The sequence below is a fragment of the Ornithorhynchus anatinus genome, chromosome X5 (genome assembly GCF_004115215.2).
Source record: "Ornithorhynchus anatinus isolate Pmale09 chromosome X5, mOrnAna1.pri.v4, whole genome shotgun sequence".
NCBI lineage: Eukaryota > Metazoa > Chordata > Mammalia > Monotremata > Ornithorhynchidae > Ornithorhynchus > Ornithorhynchus anatinus.
The window spans coordinates 53,999,664-54,017,374 of record NC_041753.1 but is presented as its reverse complement, the minus strand read 5'-3'; the positions used below and the strand labels follow the sequence as shown (position 1 = coordinate 54,017,374).

General features: G+C 61.5%; 1 protein-coding gene across 4 annotated transcripts in view; it reads right to left on the bottom strand.

Annotated features, from left to right (window-relative positions):
- Window positions 1-523: 523 nt before the first annotated feature.
- Window positions 524-17,711, bottom strand: part of PUM3 (pumilio RNA binding family member 3) — a 32,539-nt gene continuing 15,351 nt past the window's right edge. For 3 of the 4 annotated variants that reach the window (XM_029055065.2, XM_029055066.2, XM_029055068.2), the window contains 8 exons: window positions 15,373-15,471; window positions 12,914-12,967; window positions 10,743-10,823; window positions 8,996-9,138; window positions 7,631-7,853; window positions 6,029-6,116; window positions 3,422-3,512; window positions 524-886 (listed from right to left, as the gene is read on the bottom strand). In XM_029055065.2, coding sequence (XP_028910898.1) covers window positions 754-886; window positions 3,422-3,512; window positions 6,029-6,116; window positions 7,631-7,853; window positions 8,996-9,138; window positions 10,743-10,823; window positions 12,914-12,967; window positions 15,373-15,471 — 912 coding nt within the window. In that variant the 3' untranslated portion in view covers window positions 524-753. Of the gene's footprint in view, window positions 887-3,421; window positions 3,558-6,028; window positions 6,117-7,630; window positions 7,854-8,995; window positions 9,139-10,742; window positions 10,824-12,913; window positions 12,968-15,372; window positions 15,472-17,711 lie in introns of those variants that run through there. The other variant, XM_029055067.2, reaches the window with a different exon arrangement.

The following is a 17,711-nucleotide window of genomic DNA, read 5'->3' as shown; positions in this document are numbered from 1 at the left end:
GTTCATTCCAAGCGCTTAGTACAGTGCTCCGCACATAGTAAGCGCTCAATAAATACTATTGAACGAATCAAATCAATCGATCGATACTACTGATCGAGAGCCAGAGGGGGACGGGCGCTCACGCGGGGGGGGGGGGGGGAACCGAAAGGGGAAACCCCCGTTTTCGGGAGCGAGGAACGACGGAAAAGAGCCAATGGGAAGTGGTGGAAGAACACGGGGAAGCCAGCGGAAGGAAATACGGGGAGGGGTGCGCGTGTCAGGGGAGAAACACCCACAAGAGGCACACGGAAAACCCGTGTTTCTTCCAAGGGTCCGAGCCGGTGTCTCGAGACCAAGCGGCGCGGCTGCGGGGGCAACACGCGAGCGCTTAAATGGAGAATCGAAGAGAATCGAAGCCGGGGGCACCGCGGAGGAACGGCGACAAGCCACCCCTCAGGCCCGACCCACCCTTCTCCGGGTCGGCCGAGACAGACCATTCGACCTGGCCCAGGAGTTAGCTAGAACTCACAGATGAGACGGCTTATTCGGGAAACCGTTTATTTCCTCGGGTCGCTTTTACACCGACTGTTACAAAGAATGGCGGGGAAGAAGAAAACCACACCTGGTCTGGTCTCCCTCCCTCGCGCCCCAGTCCCGAGGTCAGCCCCGTGGGGGGGGGGGGGGGGGGGGGGGGACCGGGCCGGACCCGACGGTCTCACACCTCTCCCGGCCGGGAAAGTGTCTCAGATTCGTTCTTCGATATCCCCTCTCCTCTCAGGCGGTCAGTTTCTCAAGCAGAGCGGCTAGCCCTTTGCCGGCGTTGGTGGTTTTTTTCAATTCGGGGACAAGGCTCTTCAGTTCAGCTCTAACTTCGTCCGCCGCTTCCTGATCGCAGCTTCGGAGGAGGCTGGGTGGGGGGAGGGAAGGAAGCAGAAAGACAAATCAGGTCGCAGAGACTCCCTTCTCCGGGGACAGACGGTCTCAGTCAGGTTCTACCTCGACCTCGGCCGTCCGGCCGCCGCCCCCGGGCCCACGTTCTTCCTCCTCCGGCCTGCAACTCGCTTCCCCGTCCTATTCGACAGACCGCCGCCCTCCCCGCTTTCCGGGCCAAACTATAATCACATCTCCTCCGAGAAGCCTTCCCTAACCGCTCCTTTCCCCACGCAACCCGCCCTCTCCTCCGTGCCCTCTCTACGCCACGTACCCTTCTACTCTGCCTTTTCCCTCGCCTGCGTTTTCCGTCGCCTCCCCCCCCCCACCCCGAAGACTGTGCGGATGGGCGGGGATCGCTTCTACCGGCTCCACGGCGCTGCGCTCTCCCCAACGCGTACTATAACGTTCCGCGCGTAGCGAGCCCTCGATAGCTACTACCGATCCACCGCCCGTACTGCATCCTCCCAAACGTCTAGCGCAGCGCTCCGCGCTGTAGACCGTCAGGCTCCTCGTGGGCAAGGATCGCACCTACTCGCCCTGTTGCACACTGTACTTTTCCCAAGCGTCGCGTACGGCGCTCCGCGCTGAGAGCTCGACGACCACGACCGACCGACTCATCTCCCACAGTAGCCCACTCCGATCCACCGACTCCCGCCCGACGACCACGAACCACCACGTGGCCGTCATTTACCGACGAGGGACGACAATCCGACGGACGCCGCGCCGCGGAGGGCTCGGTCTCGGGCAGCCGTTCGGGGCGGCGGCGCGGCCTAGGGATTAGAGCGGGGGCCGGGGAGCCGGAGGACCCGGGTTCTACTCCCGGCGACTCCGCCCCGTCCGCGGCGTGACCGCGGGCGAGTCGCTTCACTGGGCCGCGGCTACCTCACCCGGAAAACGGGGGTTCCCGCCGTGAGCCCCCACGTGGCGGGCCGGCGGTCTGGGGAGCCTACGGTCGCTGAAGACTCCCGGGCCGTGGAGGTCGGCGGACCCGGACCGAACGAGGGCTTGGAGGGAAAGGCCGGGGCCGAGGGGCCGGCAGACGGCGAATGCCACGGTCACCGATGACGGGGACCCCGGGGAGCCGGAACTGACGACGGCAACGGTGACCGTGGCATCTGTTGAGCGCCTACGACGTGCCAGGCGCCGTGCTACACGGTGGGGTAGGTACACGGTCACTGGGTTGGGCACGGTCCCTGTCCCACAGAGGGATCGCGGTCTTCATCCCCACTCGCCGGATGAGGCGACTGAGGCCCAGACAAGTCCCTCGCCCACGGTCACACGGGATTAGAACCCGGGCCCTTCCGGCTCCCGGGCCCGGGCTCTATCCGCCGGGTGCCCCCGGACCGTCGACGCTTCCCCCGCGGAAGGGCCAAATTCGATAAGGGGATCCGAGCGGTGCCCCGGACACCTACTTCGACACGGGACCGCTTGGAATCATCTGAATTCGATTCCACCGAGAAGCCTCTCCCCTCCCCCGTGCTGGAGGTTTCCTTCCGAGGCGGTTCGCAGACGCCACCTCCGTCCTCTCTCGTCGGTTGCGGGGTAACCCCGCGGGGAACGTCCCGCAGATAACCGGAACGACGGGAGCGGCGCATCTGGGGCAAGGGTCCCCATTTGCGAATGCGACAGAGGGATCGACTGGACACCGCCCCCCCCCCCCCCCCCCCGCCCCGGGCAACGAAAAGGACAAACGAGCCGCCGGTGGCACGTGGGGGTAAGAGAATCATCCCTCCGGGAACCCGACAGAGAAGACTTGGAGGTTTATCGTAGTCATCTCCCTAGCTCAGGTACGGCGAGTACCCCGTGTGCCATCTGCTTAAGCCTCCCCAATTCCAGCCCGCAAATGACGCATGTCGCGCCCCCGGGAGACGGGGATGGGGGAGGCGGGGGCCCGGCCGAGCACCGCACCTGGGCTCTTCTCGCGGTGGGCGGCAGCTGTCCTCGAGAAAGAGGGGCGGCACTCCGTCGGCCGGATAAATGCCACCGTTCGCCGCAATTCAAAGTTCGCCCTACTTCACATCCGACACCGGGGAAGGCCGCGACTCCACCCGAACTTCGGGGGTCTTCCGCCTCCGAACGGAAAAGCCGCTCAGCTCGGAGACTTCAGATTTAACCTTTACACATTTTTTTTTTACTTTAACACTTAAAAAAGAAATCAGATGCCGCAAACCGGGGTCTAATTTAGCCGTTTTCCCCCACGGCGCAGAAACCACAGAGCCCGGGAGCTCTGACTGTCGCTAACGGACACTCCTCTCTCCTCTCACCGTTAACGGACCGCCGATAGCCGTAATTATTCGCACACCGAGTTCACGCCGTAATTTACATCTTAGACGGTCTCACGCAACCTCGGGAGAGAACGGCAGGGAGAGGGAACAGTCTCGAGGTCCGGTTAAGAGAGGCGCACGCGAGCGGAAAGCCCGGCATTCAGCCCGTCGTCGGCAAACCGGGAGACGGGCGCAGAAATTCAGCTCTGGGGACCCGAGGAGAGGACGTTATGGGTTGTACGTACCAACAGAGGATAATGGCACCCCGATTGATGCCAGCCCAGGACTTGAGATTCTCAACGCCAACACGCTCTATCAGAGTTCTTGCAAAGCAACCTGGAAAACACACTCGGATTCAGCCAAACGACACTACGTCGAGATCTGTTAGAGAGAGGGGAAAAAAAAAAAAAATACGACCCGCAACGGCGATTTTATCGAATAGCTTTTACCCGCTCTTTGAATATGCCAAGGTCCCTGCTTACTCCCAAAGTGACGACTCCTCAACACACAGCTGGCTCGCTCGTGGCCGGGATACAGATCCCAAGCCACGCTCAGATGCGATCAGACGACGGTGCGCTGAAGTGGGCAAAAACGGCACTGGAACGGACCATAGACACGTTGGCACTTCCCCGTACTATTTAAGAGTTTAACCTAGTCCCCGAGGCTACTCAGGAAGTGAACGTTCGACGGCCCCACCTTCTCTTGGGCTGAAATGAAGCGCTCGCTCATTTCAGAACGCTTCCCGAACGCTTAATGGGTCGAAGCGGAAAACGGTGGTCTAGAGCCACCTCCCGAGGGCAAGACCTCCATTCGTCTTTACACCTCCTTCCACCCACCGAAAATTAGCGCTGGGTGTCCTGGGCTTCTGAAGGGCTTCTGATCCCCAGGGACCCCCACGCGCTCGACGCCGGAGGGCGGGTGTAACCTGGCTGTGGAAATGCGACCTTTCGTGGGGGCGGGGGAGAATCCCTGGTGAGGTGCCGGGTGGGTCGGGGGCAACGACCTTCTCCCCAGACGCCGGGGCCCCCCCACCTGGGAAAGAGGCCGGGAGACCTCCGTGGTTCTCGCGTTTGTACAGATGGGGTCCGTTCCCACGGACTGCAGGTTCAGCTCCTCCGAAACGGCTGACTCTTTACACCTAACTGCTTGCCTGGAAATCCCCCGCCCCGGACATCGCCGTTTTGGTCTGAACTCACGTTTGACACTCGGATCGCTTGGGGGTCAATTTACACCCTGAACCGCCTGGGCCTCCATCCTTCTCCCCTTTCCTTTTCCGCCTGGCTCCCTAAAACCGTTTCCGGAGGACCTCATTACCTAACCCCTCTCAAGTCTTCCGGTCACCACGGAGATTCATTCGATTCAGAAGAACCAAGAGCAGGAGGAGCAGGTTTCCACATGGGGAGTTTTGAGAAACGTAACCCTTTTAGCCCTTAGCCCTAAGCTCCCCGTACAGTGTTCTGCGCACAGGAGGCGCTCAATGAATACCAACGGGCGAACGCGCCCTTTGGAAACTGACGGACTGAGTTTGGGGTACGTACGGCCAAGCCGCCTGTCCTCCGCCCCTACGCGCCAGCCCTTCCATCGGAAGCGGAGGGGGAGGCAGGTGAGCCCGGAAAGCCGACTGAGAAGCAGCTGGGCCTAGTGGAAAGAACACGGGCTTGGGAGTCGGAGGCCCCGGGTCCTAATCCCAGCTCTGCTGCTTGCCCGCCGGCCGAGTCGCTTCGCTTACCCGGACCTCGGTCTTCTCACGTGCAAACACGGGGATTGGGTACCCGTTCTCCCTCCTGCTCAGCCTGCGGGCCCCGCGTGGGACGAGGGCCGGATCGGCTCGTCGCCTGCCCCGGCGCTCCGTGCCGCGCTTGCGAGCGCTTACCCAATCCCGAGGTTATAATCATTATGACGGCGATTCTTCTCCCAGAGGAACGGGTCGCCCGGCATCCCGGACCACCGGCGTTCGGTTACGGGGGCTGGGAGGGTGGCCAGAGTGAACGACCGCCCCACGAGCGTCCTCCCGGGATAGGTGGGAAAGGGAGCCGTGAGAGCGAGTGAATTTCTACCCCCGCACGGGAACCTGCCCCTCGGCTAGGGGACCTTGGCTCCTCTATAAAACACACCCAACTGGAAAGCTGTGCTAGGCTTCAATCCAGATATCGAAGGGCTGGCCTCACCTTTCCTCTGTGAGGACGAGAAGGCCTAAATCTGGGCAAGTTCTTGCTCCCCGGACCGGATGGCCGACGGCTGTTTGGAAATGAAGTGTGGGGCCCGAATTGGAGCCCTGACTCATTTGAGCACGTGACCCGACGGGGAGCCAGCTTTTACGGTCTCACCGCCAAGAATCCGCACCTTTCGACAGTAGGAAGCCACACCCTCAAACAGGGTGGGATGCGGCAGCTAATTTACGGCCGGCTTACTGGGTTCACTTTCTGAGGAGGTTACAGTTTTCATCGACAGGGGCCCCCCCCCCCGCCCCCCGCCCCCGGTCGCGTCCAGGGGCCGCTGGGTCTCGCCGTTCTAAAGAACCTCTGAATCGGAAGTTTTGCCTCTCGGGCAGAAGCACAATCTTACTCCTCCCTCCTCCGGTCCCTCCCGCTACACAAATCAACAGCGTCCAAACAGCCGGCGGTCACCTCATCTGTAGGGGGGAAGCCAATCCTCCTCAGCTTACTTCTGAATTGCAGAGGTGAAAACTCGGATGAACCGGATGGACTTTTACCGTCTTTTCCCACAGATGCATTTCAACACACGGGACGCTCGGGATGGAAGCACGGGTGGCCAGCTTAATTAGGAGCGTCGGTGATAACGGAAAAGGCCGAAATTCCACCGCAGAGCCAGGTGACCCCTCCCCAGCCTACCTTCTCTTCCGTTTTCTCTCCGCTTTCCGTCCTGCTCTATTAGCCACTTCAGCACCAGATGTCCCGCCGGATGCTCGGCCACGTGAAGCTTCGGAGGGACAAAAACGCAACCGTGACCTCCGGATCGTCCGCCGACCAGCCGGTGGCATTCACTGAGCGCCAGCTGCGTGCTGAGCACGACACCAAGCACTTGGGAGAGTAGAGACGGTGATCCCCGCCCTCGGGGGTTCTGGTGCTTTCCCCTCCTACTTGGGCCGTGAGCCCCGGGAGGGACGGGGACTGTGTCCGGCCTAATTCGCTCGGACCCACCCCGGCGCTTAGACCGGTGTTTGGCACATACTAAGCGCTTAATAGACACCATCAAAGAAAAGGAGCTCACAGGCTACAGGGGGAGACAAACATTAAAACCAATTGGGGAGACAGAAAATACCAGAGTATACGAATAAATATATATATATATATATATATATATACACATACACAATTGCCGTGGGGCTGGGCGGAGGGGAGCATCTGAGTGGAGGCAGAGGGAAGACGGGGTAGGAGAAATAAAGGCCTCTTGGATGTGACTCTAGGAGGCTTCTGAAGGCGGGAAGAGTGCCGGTCTCCGGGACGGGACGACGGGGAGCGGGGAGGTGGGTGTCCAGGCCCGAGGGAAGACCCGGTAGGGGGTCGGCGGCGGGACGGGCAAGCCCGGAGGTCGGAACGCTGCTTCTACCCGTGATACGGTAGGGCTCACCTCTACCTAGGAATTACGGCTATTTCGTAAGCAGAGCGGCTCCGAGAAGCGGCGCGGCTCCGTGGCAAGAGCCCGGGCTTGGGAGTCCGAGGCCGTGGGTCCTAATCCCACCTTCGGGCAAGTCACCTCGCCTGTCTGTGCCTCGGTCACCTCACCCGCGAAACGGGGATGAAGCCTGTGAGCCCCACGCGGGACGACCTGATGACCTCGTGCTCGGCACGGTGCTTGGCGCACAGTGGGCGCTCCACAGATGCCATCATCACCGTTAACTCAACAGGGTGTGAGTGGCACTCTCCCACACGGCCCAGACCCCGAGAGAAACCACAGGGCGGACTCGGTTCCCTCAGAACTACGCGTTTGGGGATTGGGCCCTCCGGCCCCAATTAGGGAATGATTTCTCCTCAACTCTGGGCTCCTGGAGAACAACGGATCGCCAGCTGAAGAGGGCCCTAGATTCACCAAAGTCAACGTAGATCTCTCCGGGAAGGAGGCAGCAGCGCTGCCGGGCGTCAGATCGTCCTACGGGTCCCCGTACCCGTTCCGGCCCGGGGCTCCGGCCCAAATCGCTCGGCGCGAGCGGCCCCGGGGCCGGAAGGGTCGAGCATCGTCGCGAATGGCTCCACGGAGCGCTCCGGCTGGGGGGGGGGGGTCCCTCCGCCGCCGAACCGCCGCCACCTTGGCCTTCCGGCCCCGTGCTGGGCCCGGCGTCCCGCAAGCGCTCGGTAAGTGGCATTGGCTCGACTGGGCTGCCGATGGGCAACGGGCGAAGGACAGTGACGGGAATGCCGGGCCCAGGCGCAGGCAGTCTGTGGGACGTGAGGCCCCAACCGGAGCCTTTCCTGCTCGCCCACCCCACACGTTACCTCCCCATCCTCGCCGCCGGGAATCAGTTCCGCGGCTGCCAGGTCGGCGACGGCATCCATGACGGGCTGGACCCCGCCGACTGCACGTCCCAGGACGTCGGCCACCAGGACGCAGGACCCTTTGTCCACCACCAATTCCCGGGCGTGCTCCTGAACGTAGCTCAACAGAGCCGGGGAAATGGCTTCCAGCAGTTCACGCCGGCGGATCGCTGGGTCTTTTTTACTGTCAAAATAGGTTGGCAAAGACAACATCACGGCTCCGCTATCACAGGTGATTCGGTTTCTCCGACGACAGCGGCAAAAATCAGTCGGCCGGGGAACGCCGAGGGCCATCCCTTTACCACTTCGCGGACCCTGAACCGCGTTTCCCCAAACCAACCGGGGAATGGTCCCGGCACTCCATCTTTGTGGAGCCAAAGGGAAGGGCCCCGTTTCCCGCACAGGTCCGACAAAGACTACGATCGTTTGGTAATCGTACCGCTCCTTTACAGTGGAAAAGGTTCCCCCTTCTTTCCGCTCGGGGAGGGGAAGCCACTCTTTCTACGAAGATCCCAGAGTGAGCGCGCGTGCGCCGGGCAGGCAGGCTTTTTTTCTTCCCCCCCTTTCTGCTCCTCTAAGTACCCACCTCCGCCGTTCACCCGCTTAGCTCCCCCCTCCATCGGCCCCGAAGTCCCTCGGAGATGACCCGCGGCGGCCCCGCTCCACCCCGCCCCACCCAGGGAGCCTCGGGGACCCACTGGGGACGAGACGGGGGTCGGGGCTCCTCGGCCAGAGGTCCGGCTCCCACCGCTTCGTCCCCGGAGAACCTCTCCGCTCACTGGGTGCCACCGAGGAGGAGAGAAAACGCGGCAGCAGCGGGAAATACCTTGCCCTCCCTCCCCCTCCCCCCCCCCCCCCAATTTCCGTTTGCTCTTCTCCCCCACTCCTCCTCCTCTCCTCTCTCTTTTCCCCACCCGGCCCCTTAGAGTTCCGGCCCAAGTTCACCCCGTGCTCAGAAGGACGCGTCGACCCTCCTACGTGGGACCATCCTTCGCCTGGCGTGGTAACGGCCCGGGCAAAGCAGAGGGCCAGGTCCGAGGCACGACTGAAACGGATGCTGAATCCCGCCGCTCCAAATGAGTCGGGAAGGCAGAGCCGCGAAGCCCACGACCAGCGGGATCCCGTAACCGCGGCTCCTCCGGGCGCGCGGGCCCGTCCCTTCCGCTCACACGCCCGCTCTCGCTCTCACTCTCCCCCCCTCTCCCTTTCGGGGGGGAACAATACTCCGATTCTTTTTTTTTTAACGCCGCAGCTTGGACCTGGACCCGGACTCTGGCTGCCTCATGAGACCAGGCGAGGCGCAGCCAGCCCTCCTCTCTCCGGTACCTGTGAGCGTTTTCGTCGCCTTTCTGCAAAACCTTGATGATCTCCGGTACCACGTGAGCAGGATCTCTGGGGCTCAGCAAATACGACAGGACTTTCCGTCCGTATTTATTGTTGACGATGTCGGGCAAGGAACTGACGATCTCCTAAAAATGGAAAAACGTAAGCGACCGAACGCTGACCGGGAAAGGCGCCTGAAGTACCCGCTGGACCGTCAGCGCGCTGTGGGCCGGGAACGCGCCTACCGGTGCCGAGAAAGAAGCAGCGTGGACAGGGCCCGGGCCCGGGAGCCCGAAGGACACGGGTTCTGACGACGGCTCCGCCACCTGTCGGCCGTGTGACCCTGAGCAGATCGCTGAACTTCCCTGTGCCTCAGCTGCCTCGCCGGCAAAATGGGGAATAAGACCGTGAGGCCCCGTGAGACACGGACCCCGTCCAACCCGATCAGCTTCAATCTACCTCGGCGCTCCGTACGGTGCCTAGCACACGGCAGACGCTTAACAGAGAGCGTCGAAAAACCCCTCTCCCTCTCCCAAGCGCTTAGTACAGGGCTCCGCACACGAGGAGTGCCGGACAGCTATCATCCAGGACGATACCGAGTTCGGCCATCTCACCGCTCCTCAGCAACACGTACCTCTGTGGACTATTTTAAAGAGGAGCAAGCGTGGCGACGAGTTGCGCGGTTGGGGCGGGGGAAAAAGCAAAAGGGTGGGGAGCAATTGACACTCCAACGGTACCACGAGTCACGTACTCTTAACGCTTCTCCCGAACGTGCTACCGTTCTGCGGTGTGAAGCGGAGCTGGCAGGTCCAGGTAGCCCGCCTAAGACCCAGCCTGCCGGAAAGCGGGCTAAATAGCCGAGCCAATCGAACCGATAAGCCTCGCGGCGTCCCAAGCGGCGGAACACCCCTCATCGGTGGCTTTTCGGGCGATCCGCCTCGCCCGGGAGAGAACCGAGCCAAATGCTCAATGGAGGGTGTTTTCTCGGGAAGTCGCCCGGGAGCAGCGGTGCGGATTTCGGTTTCAGCCCGGGACGAGAAGAAACCTTCCCAAGCCCTTCCCGTTGGCTTGTTCCGGAGGCGGCCACTTAATTCATCAGCGGCACCAAAGGCTTCTCATTTAATTCCCCAGAAAGAGAATTCCAGAATGCACTTAATATTAACGTCCGTCTTCCCCTCCAGACTGTAAACCTGTTGGGGGGCGGGCCAAGCGTCTACCGACTCCGTTACACTGCACTCTCCCGAGCGCTCAGTACGGCGCCCGGCGAACGGTCGGCGCTCGGCCAATCCGACTGCTCGACTGAAAGGCCCCGGTACTGAATTGACGGGTGAAAAGAGAGCAGACGCACACCGACCGTCTAGTTCCGAAAACGCCATCCAATGTAAGAGAGGGGAAAGGGGGAAGACATCTAATTCCGCACGGGAGGGACCGCGCCGGTCGTGCCGTCGTCCTTCGGCCCCAGGTCCCGTAGAGAACGGAGAGGGACCGTCTCCATCTGTGGCCGACCTGTACATTCCAAGCGCTTGGTACGGTGCTCGGCACACGGGAAGCGCTCAGTAAATACCACTGAACAGAAAGGATTTAGGCAGAACGACAGGCGGCAACCTGACACTATCAATTAGAGGATCTTTGCTGAAAAGCAGGCCGTACTGCTATAGGCTGTGTGGACTCACGGACATCTTTCCCAACAGCAGCACACGCAAATAAAACCACAGCCGGGTTAACGTTCAAGGAGAGCCCGGTTACTTACGGAGATGATTAACTGCTTCACTAGCTTAGTATCGTCAATGCAGTCGAAAGCCGCCAGCAAAACTAAGTGAGAATACTGGCCCTGCGACAAGAGCGAGAAACAGATTAAAGGGTTAAACGCACGGGCGCTCTTTGGGTTCCGGGCCTAGTCTGTCCCGTGGGTGCACGTCGATTCACCTCGTAAAGGTCACCCGAACCTTAGCCCACGGAACGCTAACCGCTCAGATCGGGGCCGACGGGTGGATTTCCTTTCCTGTCTCACAGGGCGTCACTCTTCTCTGGAGGCCGAGTTGATAAGGAAAGCGTTATCTGACACAAACTGACCAAAATCTGATAAGTCCCTGTAGGCTGGGATACTGGACAGCTGTTCAGTTAATGAATGGCTACCTCATGGCTTAGCTACCACCTGAATTACATGCGCACACGGCCATTTTTTTTTTTTTTTTTTAGAACTCTTCCCTCGCCCGGGCTCGTCCCGCTAAAAGACCGATGGGAACGGCATCGCCGTCATCCCTCTGGAAAACCAGAATCGCCGACCCTCGGCCCTTGGCCAGAGCAGCGCCGACCACCTACGGGAGGGTCCCGATGGGGTACGGAAGGAAGGATCTCCCGGCCGTCTCCGCTGAGCAACGGGGGCTCCACGCGATCGGAAAAGCACGGCCCTCCGCGTTTCGCCGACGCCGTTCCGAAACGGACCCATTCCCCACTTCTTCGAAACCAGGTGGAGAGGTTTACGTTCCCCGGAGTGACCCCCAAATCTCCGGGGCATTCAACGGGGACGAGATCCTCGTCGACGCCTCCCCGGCCCTTTATCTACGGAATGAGGGCTTCTCTTATTTTGCGCCAGGCCGTCCACCGGCTTCTCCTCGGTCGCGTGCTTCTCGCGGAAGCCCCCCGCAGCGACGCCTTTGGCGGCTTTAAAGCTCTTTTCAGAATCCGTCATCATCCCCTACGGTGCTCTTTCCATTCCCACCGCTTATCCGCTGAGAGGTGATAACCAAAGGAGGTGCGGCGCCGTACTACCCGCCGAGTTACCCTTTAAACCGGGGACGGGCAACGTTCGGCCCGCCGGGCACCCGGTGGCCCCGACCACCCCGCCGAGCCCACCGGGGATGCCTTCGGTGGCCGTTCGGAACGGCGGTCTGCGGAGAGAACCGCGGGCGTCCGCGGAAGGCTCGGTGCTAGTCCGGGGCCCCCGGGGCCCCTTCGAACAGCGCGCTCCCCCGCTCTCCACGCTCAGGTCCCGTCACGTAGGCGTCCCTTTGGCCGAAATGATCGTCCGCCCCGGCCCTAAGGCCTCGTTCTCGCTCCTTTCACCTTTCCTTCCCTCTAACGGACCCCTCCACGATGCTGACACCTATTGGTATCGGTCTACCTCGACCTTCCAATAACTGCAAACCGCAGCCGTAAATCAACGCTCAACCAGCCCATCCCCGATCCTCTTCACGGAAGGAACTCAACATCCTTTAGGCTCTCTGCCGCTGAGAGCGCCACGGGCACCTAGGCGGACTTAGTTTAAAAGACAAAGAAAGGTCCACGTTCCCTTTCGCTGATGGCAACTCTCCCATTTGCCCGCGCCCTCGTTTCTGACTGGGATTCTCTCCCCCTTCGCGTTTGGAAGACCGATGTCTCCGTAGCTTCGGGGCCTCCTCCGGGAGGCCTCCCCTAATCAAACTCTCACCGCCCCACCCTATTCTCCCCCCCCCCCCCCGCCCGCCTGGGAAGTCGGAACGCTTTGGAGTATCTTTATAGACATATCTTTACAGATACGTCTTTATACCCTATTGCTTCCCCCTTACCTCCTTCTAGTGTCTCCACTAGGGCTGTAAGATTCTCGCAGAGACCGGGGCCTCCTAGCTCCGCTGGACTCTCCCAAGCACTCGCTACAGTGCTCCGCACAGACTAAGGGCTCGAGAAATCACACCCTCGGTCGATCGATCGTATTCCTTAACGGGCCCGACCCACGAGTTTGCGGGAAGGATGATATTTTCTTGGTGCCCGCCAAAAGGAGAAGCTCGGTGCAGTTCATCAGAGCAATCTTTCCACTTGAAATGAGTACTATACGGTGCCGTAGGTGGTTTTTTTTTTTTTTTTACACAAACACCCACTACAAACCCGAATCCCACCCTGGTAGGTAGATCATTCAAAACACACCCTCTGTCGAACACTTACGTTAGCTACCTTCTCGACGTAGGTCTTCATCGTCTTCACAATGACCTTTCGGTCCTGCGAGGAGGAGAGGGAGATTGTTCCGGTAAGCCTTACGTTTCGATTAGGGAATCGGGTCAAGCTCCGTTTTCGTTTCGTTACGCGCAGACGATTTTAGCTCTGAACTGAGTTTCTTGATGAACGAGAGTCTGTCTCGTGAACTTACCGCAAGTTTTTAAACCATTTAGTCTGAGGCCAGAACTGCCGAAAGCCAAAGTTCTCTCGGAGCGCGCCGCTTTCCTAGACCCCGTCCTCATCCGGGCGGGACTTGTTCGCTACAAGGGAACTGAACGGAATCTAACGCTTCTCTTGGGGGCCCGTGGGGTCCTGTGTTGGCCATACACATCCGATTCATCGACTCTCATCACGTTTAGGACCAACCCAAACCCGCCCAAAGGACCTCACGCTAAAACCAGCCCCGCCGGGCGCACGGGTGTACGCGAGAGGCCCTCGGGAGGCCGGGCCAGCGGTGAACCCCGCGTAGCGGTCGGTCCGACGACTCAGGCGGCCGGAGGGGAGGGAGGCTGGCTCGTCACGTCTCTCCCTCCCACCTCTAGGTTCAGCCTGGCCCCGTTCCCAAAGCTCCCTGGCTTCTTTCTTTTTCGTTTTTCAAAAGCCCGGGGGCTCCCGGAGCGTCACCCGACCCAGTCCGGAGCGGGCGCAGAGCCGCCTCCCCTAGCGTCCCAGCTGGTTTTAACCGAGGGGCGGCCGTGGTGATGTCCGAGCGTCTTGGCTAGCCCAAGCCCGGAGGTGGCTCGACCGGGCTCCGAAGCCGCGGGGGCTTGCGCCGAGGCCGACGGCGGTCATTGACAGGCTTCTGATCGGTGCTCTTGGCCGAGTGGAAAAACGTAGTCGTCTTCATCTCCCCTCTGTACTCACGCTGCTCCCTTGGCGGTCTGTTTCTAGTACGGGCCCACACGCCAAGAGCGCGCACGCCCGAGAATCTGCACGGTGCCTGGGAAACGTGCTCGCAACACACTCTCGACGCACGGGACGGAGAGAACACAACCGTCGCCTGAGGTGGGTACCCGGGGAAGGGAAGAAAGATAATGACTCAGCCGCTTCATCTCCTTCCTTCTCCCAAATGGCCGCTCCCCACGCTAGTCCACGTTAGGGAAAATAATGAAGTACCGGAAGGCCCAAGGGGACGAGAAGTTATTACCCTACCCACCACCGACTGCCTTTCATCCTCCTTCGCGTTTCCTCGTTCCACAGCTACTGCAGTGGGAGAGTTCGCCTCGGGACCTTACGCCCCCAGGGAGCACGGAAGATAGGAACGGAACAACTTGGCGGGGCACCGGGAGGAATTCACGAAGTCGAGCCCAACGTGACAACCGTGCTTTCGTGCTCGGCGGCACCAATGAAACATTTCCTGGAAAGCAGGACACGTCTAGCCCACAGAGGTGGAAGAAAACCCTACACCTCCACAACGCTCTCGGCGGAAGGGAGCCTCTTAGCGACCGACTTCGCCTTACAACGTTATCTCTGGGCATCGGGGCAGAGATCGCGGAAGACTGCAAGCTACCCGACAGAGGCCATCTTGCAGATAAGGGGCACCGTACGCGGCCACACCACGCTTTCGCCTAGGGCTCGATTCACTGAGGTAGCTCAGAATCGGGGAAGCGGCACGGCTCGGTGGAAAGGCGACTTGGGAGCCAGAGGCCGTGGGTTCTAATCGGCTGTGTGCCTTTGGGCCCGTCGCTTCCCGTCTCTGTGCCTCGGTTCCCTCATCTGTAAAAGGGGGATTAAGACCGTGAGCCCCACGTGGGACAAGCTGATGACCCCGCATCCACCCCAGGGCTCACAACGGAGCTTGGCACATAGTAGGCGCTTAACGAATACCTCCATCATCGTCAAGTCACTTCAACTCTCCGGGCCTCAGTTTCCTCAGCTCTAAAACGGGGATTCGATACCTCCTCTCCCTCCCGCTTAAGACCGTGAGCCCCACGGGATACGGGGGCCGGGGCCGATCTAATTAACTCGGCCCCGTCCCCGGCGCTTACAACAGGGCTCGACACATGGTAGGCACTTAAATACGAGGGGGGAAGAAAAATAAAATCAGAGCTTGCGGAAAAATCAGGGGAGGGCTGAAGTGGGGTGTTGGCCGATTCCGAGGGCCCATCGGCTCCACATCCCCCCTTTTCCCTTCTTCTTTTAAACGCTCGGCACGGTGCCCCGCACGCACAGTAAGCGCTCAACGAATACCGCGGACCGGTCGATTCCCGACCCGGTGACGTGGGGGACCGCGGGGGGACGGAGCGGAGGGAGCCGGCAGGGGAGGTGTCACTTCCGTGACGGCTCCCGGTCGCTCGTCCCCTCCAACCGGCCCCGGGAAGAGGATCGGCGTCACCGGAGCGGCCGGGAGTCGGGCCGGTCTCTCCCCACGTCCCTCCCTCGCCCGCCCCCCGCCGGACGAGCCGTACCTTTGGCGTGCCGTGCCACAGACAGTTCATGGCCACCCTAGCGCCGTCGTGCGTGTGCGCCAAGTAGATCACTGCTTCTCTGATCGCTTCGATCATTTCCTAGGGGACAAACGAGGGAGAATCAGAATGGCGGTTCGAGGAGTGGGGGGGGGGAGAAAAAGAGAGAGGGAAAAGACGGCGTGGGGAGGTAGGCTCCGTCACACGTCTGCCGCGCGACCTCGGGCAAGTCGCAGCCTCTCCGTGCCTCGGTCGCCTCCTCTGTAGAACGGGGGTTGAGACGGTGAACCCCGGGCGGGACGGGGGATGGCGGCCGACCTGACTTTCTCGGGTCCGCCCTAGCGCTCAGTACGGCGCCCGGCACGCGCTAAGCCCTTACCAGATCCCGTAGTAATTATCGTCGTCACTATTAGGGAGGGCCACGCAAGCTCTAAAGCCACAGAGCTCTCGGTCATTCGACCCTATTCACTGAGCCTACCGTGTTCCGCACGGAGCGCTCGGGAAAGAACGACGCCGCGCTAACCGGCGACGGTCCTCGCCCACGGCCAGCTCGCGGTCTAGAGGGCTGATCGCTGAGCGCTTCCTTACGTGCCAGGCGCTACATTAAGCACCGGGGTGGAGACGTGGAAATCAGGTGGGACGCAACCCCTTGGCCCACCTAGGGCTCACGGTCTCAATTCCCATTTCCCAGACGAGGTAACCGAGGCGCGGGGAAGGTAAGTGACTTGCCCAAGGTCACACAGCAGACGTGACAGAGCCCACGCCCCCCTCACTTCCTCTTCTCTCTGGGCGGACATAACCACACCCCTTCGACGGCACCAGGAAGGAACCCGACCTTTTCCTTCCTTCCTTCCTTCCGTCGTATTTACCCGGCGCTTACCGTTGCGCGGAGCACCGTACTAAGCGCCGACGGAGGAGTCACGAAAGAGTCGGCGAAGACGCCGACGGGCCACCGCAACCTACCGTCATCTACCACGGTGAGGCGCGGAGGTCGGCTGGTTATCCTTCGATCGCATTTACGGAGTGCCCCGCGTGGAGCGCTGCGCCGGGCGCCTGGGAGAGCACGCCGCAAGACCGAGCTCCCCGGGGGGCAGGGAATTGACGACGACGACGACGACCGTGGCACCCGTCGAGCGCCCACGACGCCCCAGGCACCGTACCGGGCGCCGGGGCGGATACGGGCCGATCGGGTCGGTGGTCCCTTGTCCCACGTGGGGCTCGCGGACCCGGACCCCGTTTTACAGACGGGGCGCAGAGGTGACCCGCCCGAGGTCGCACGGCAGGCAAGCGGCAGAGCCGGGGCCGGGACCCGCGCCCTTCCGACTCCCGAGCCCGGGCTCTCTCCGCTAGGCCGCGTCGCTTCCGTACTCCCCCAGGCGCTCGGCGCGGTGCCCCGCAGGCGGTCGGGGCTCGGCAAATACGACCGAGCGGACCGACGAGAAACAGCCGCGGTCCCCGCCCGCGTCGAGCTCACGGTCCCGCCCACGGCCGCCCGGAAGCAGAGCCGAAGCCGTCCGGCCCCCGGGCCCCTTCCGGCCCCGCTCCCTCTGACCGCTGGTCTGGCCGCCGTGCCGGTCCCCCCACCCCCCCTCGCCCCACTGCCCACTCGGTCGTGAGCGGGCCCGCGTTAAATCGCCTACGGCGAGGACCCATTTTGTTCATCCCGCTCCTCACGGGCGACCGGAGGGCAAAAACGGCGCGAGAGGCGGCCCGACCGAAACGGAAGGACCGCGGGTCCGGGAGGCAGAGGGCCTCAAGTCCAACCCCGGCTCCGCCGCCCGCCTCCCGTGGGACCCCGGGCAAGGCGCTCGACTCCTCCGGCGCCCCAGCAGCCCGACCCTGGGAGACGGGGATCGGATAATCTGTCCTCTCTCATATTTAAAACGCGAACCTTGGCTGGGCCAGGGGCCGGGTCTGACCCGAACCAGCACGCGGGCCCGGTGGTCGGCACCCGGTAAGCGCTGAGCAAACACCCCAATGGTATACGTGTCTGAGGGACCGGAGATAGCTCCAGTCACCGATCTCATTTCGTACGGCAATAACGGTACTAGGGCGCTAATTAATTGTAGTGTCGCCCGGGGGACCCAACGCCCAGGCGACAGAACCTCTCGGTTCCTTCCGTCCCCGCGCCCCCGTTCCCCCGTACGTTCGGAGGAGGAGGCTTACCGGGGTGGTGTCGACCTCATAACTCCGCCGAAGAAAATGACGGGAAAGCGAAGCACGCTGCGAACACCAGCTGCGAGGTAATCACTAAACCGTAGGACTGACTTCTGAAAACTAATTTTTAACGGCTGGCGTGGTGCACCCCTTTCGGAGACGCCGCCCCTCTTTCAGCCTTCTCT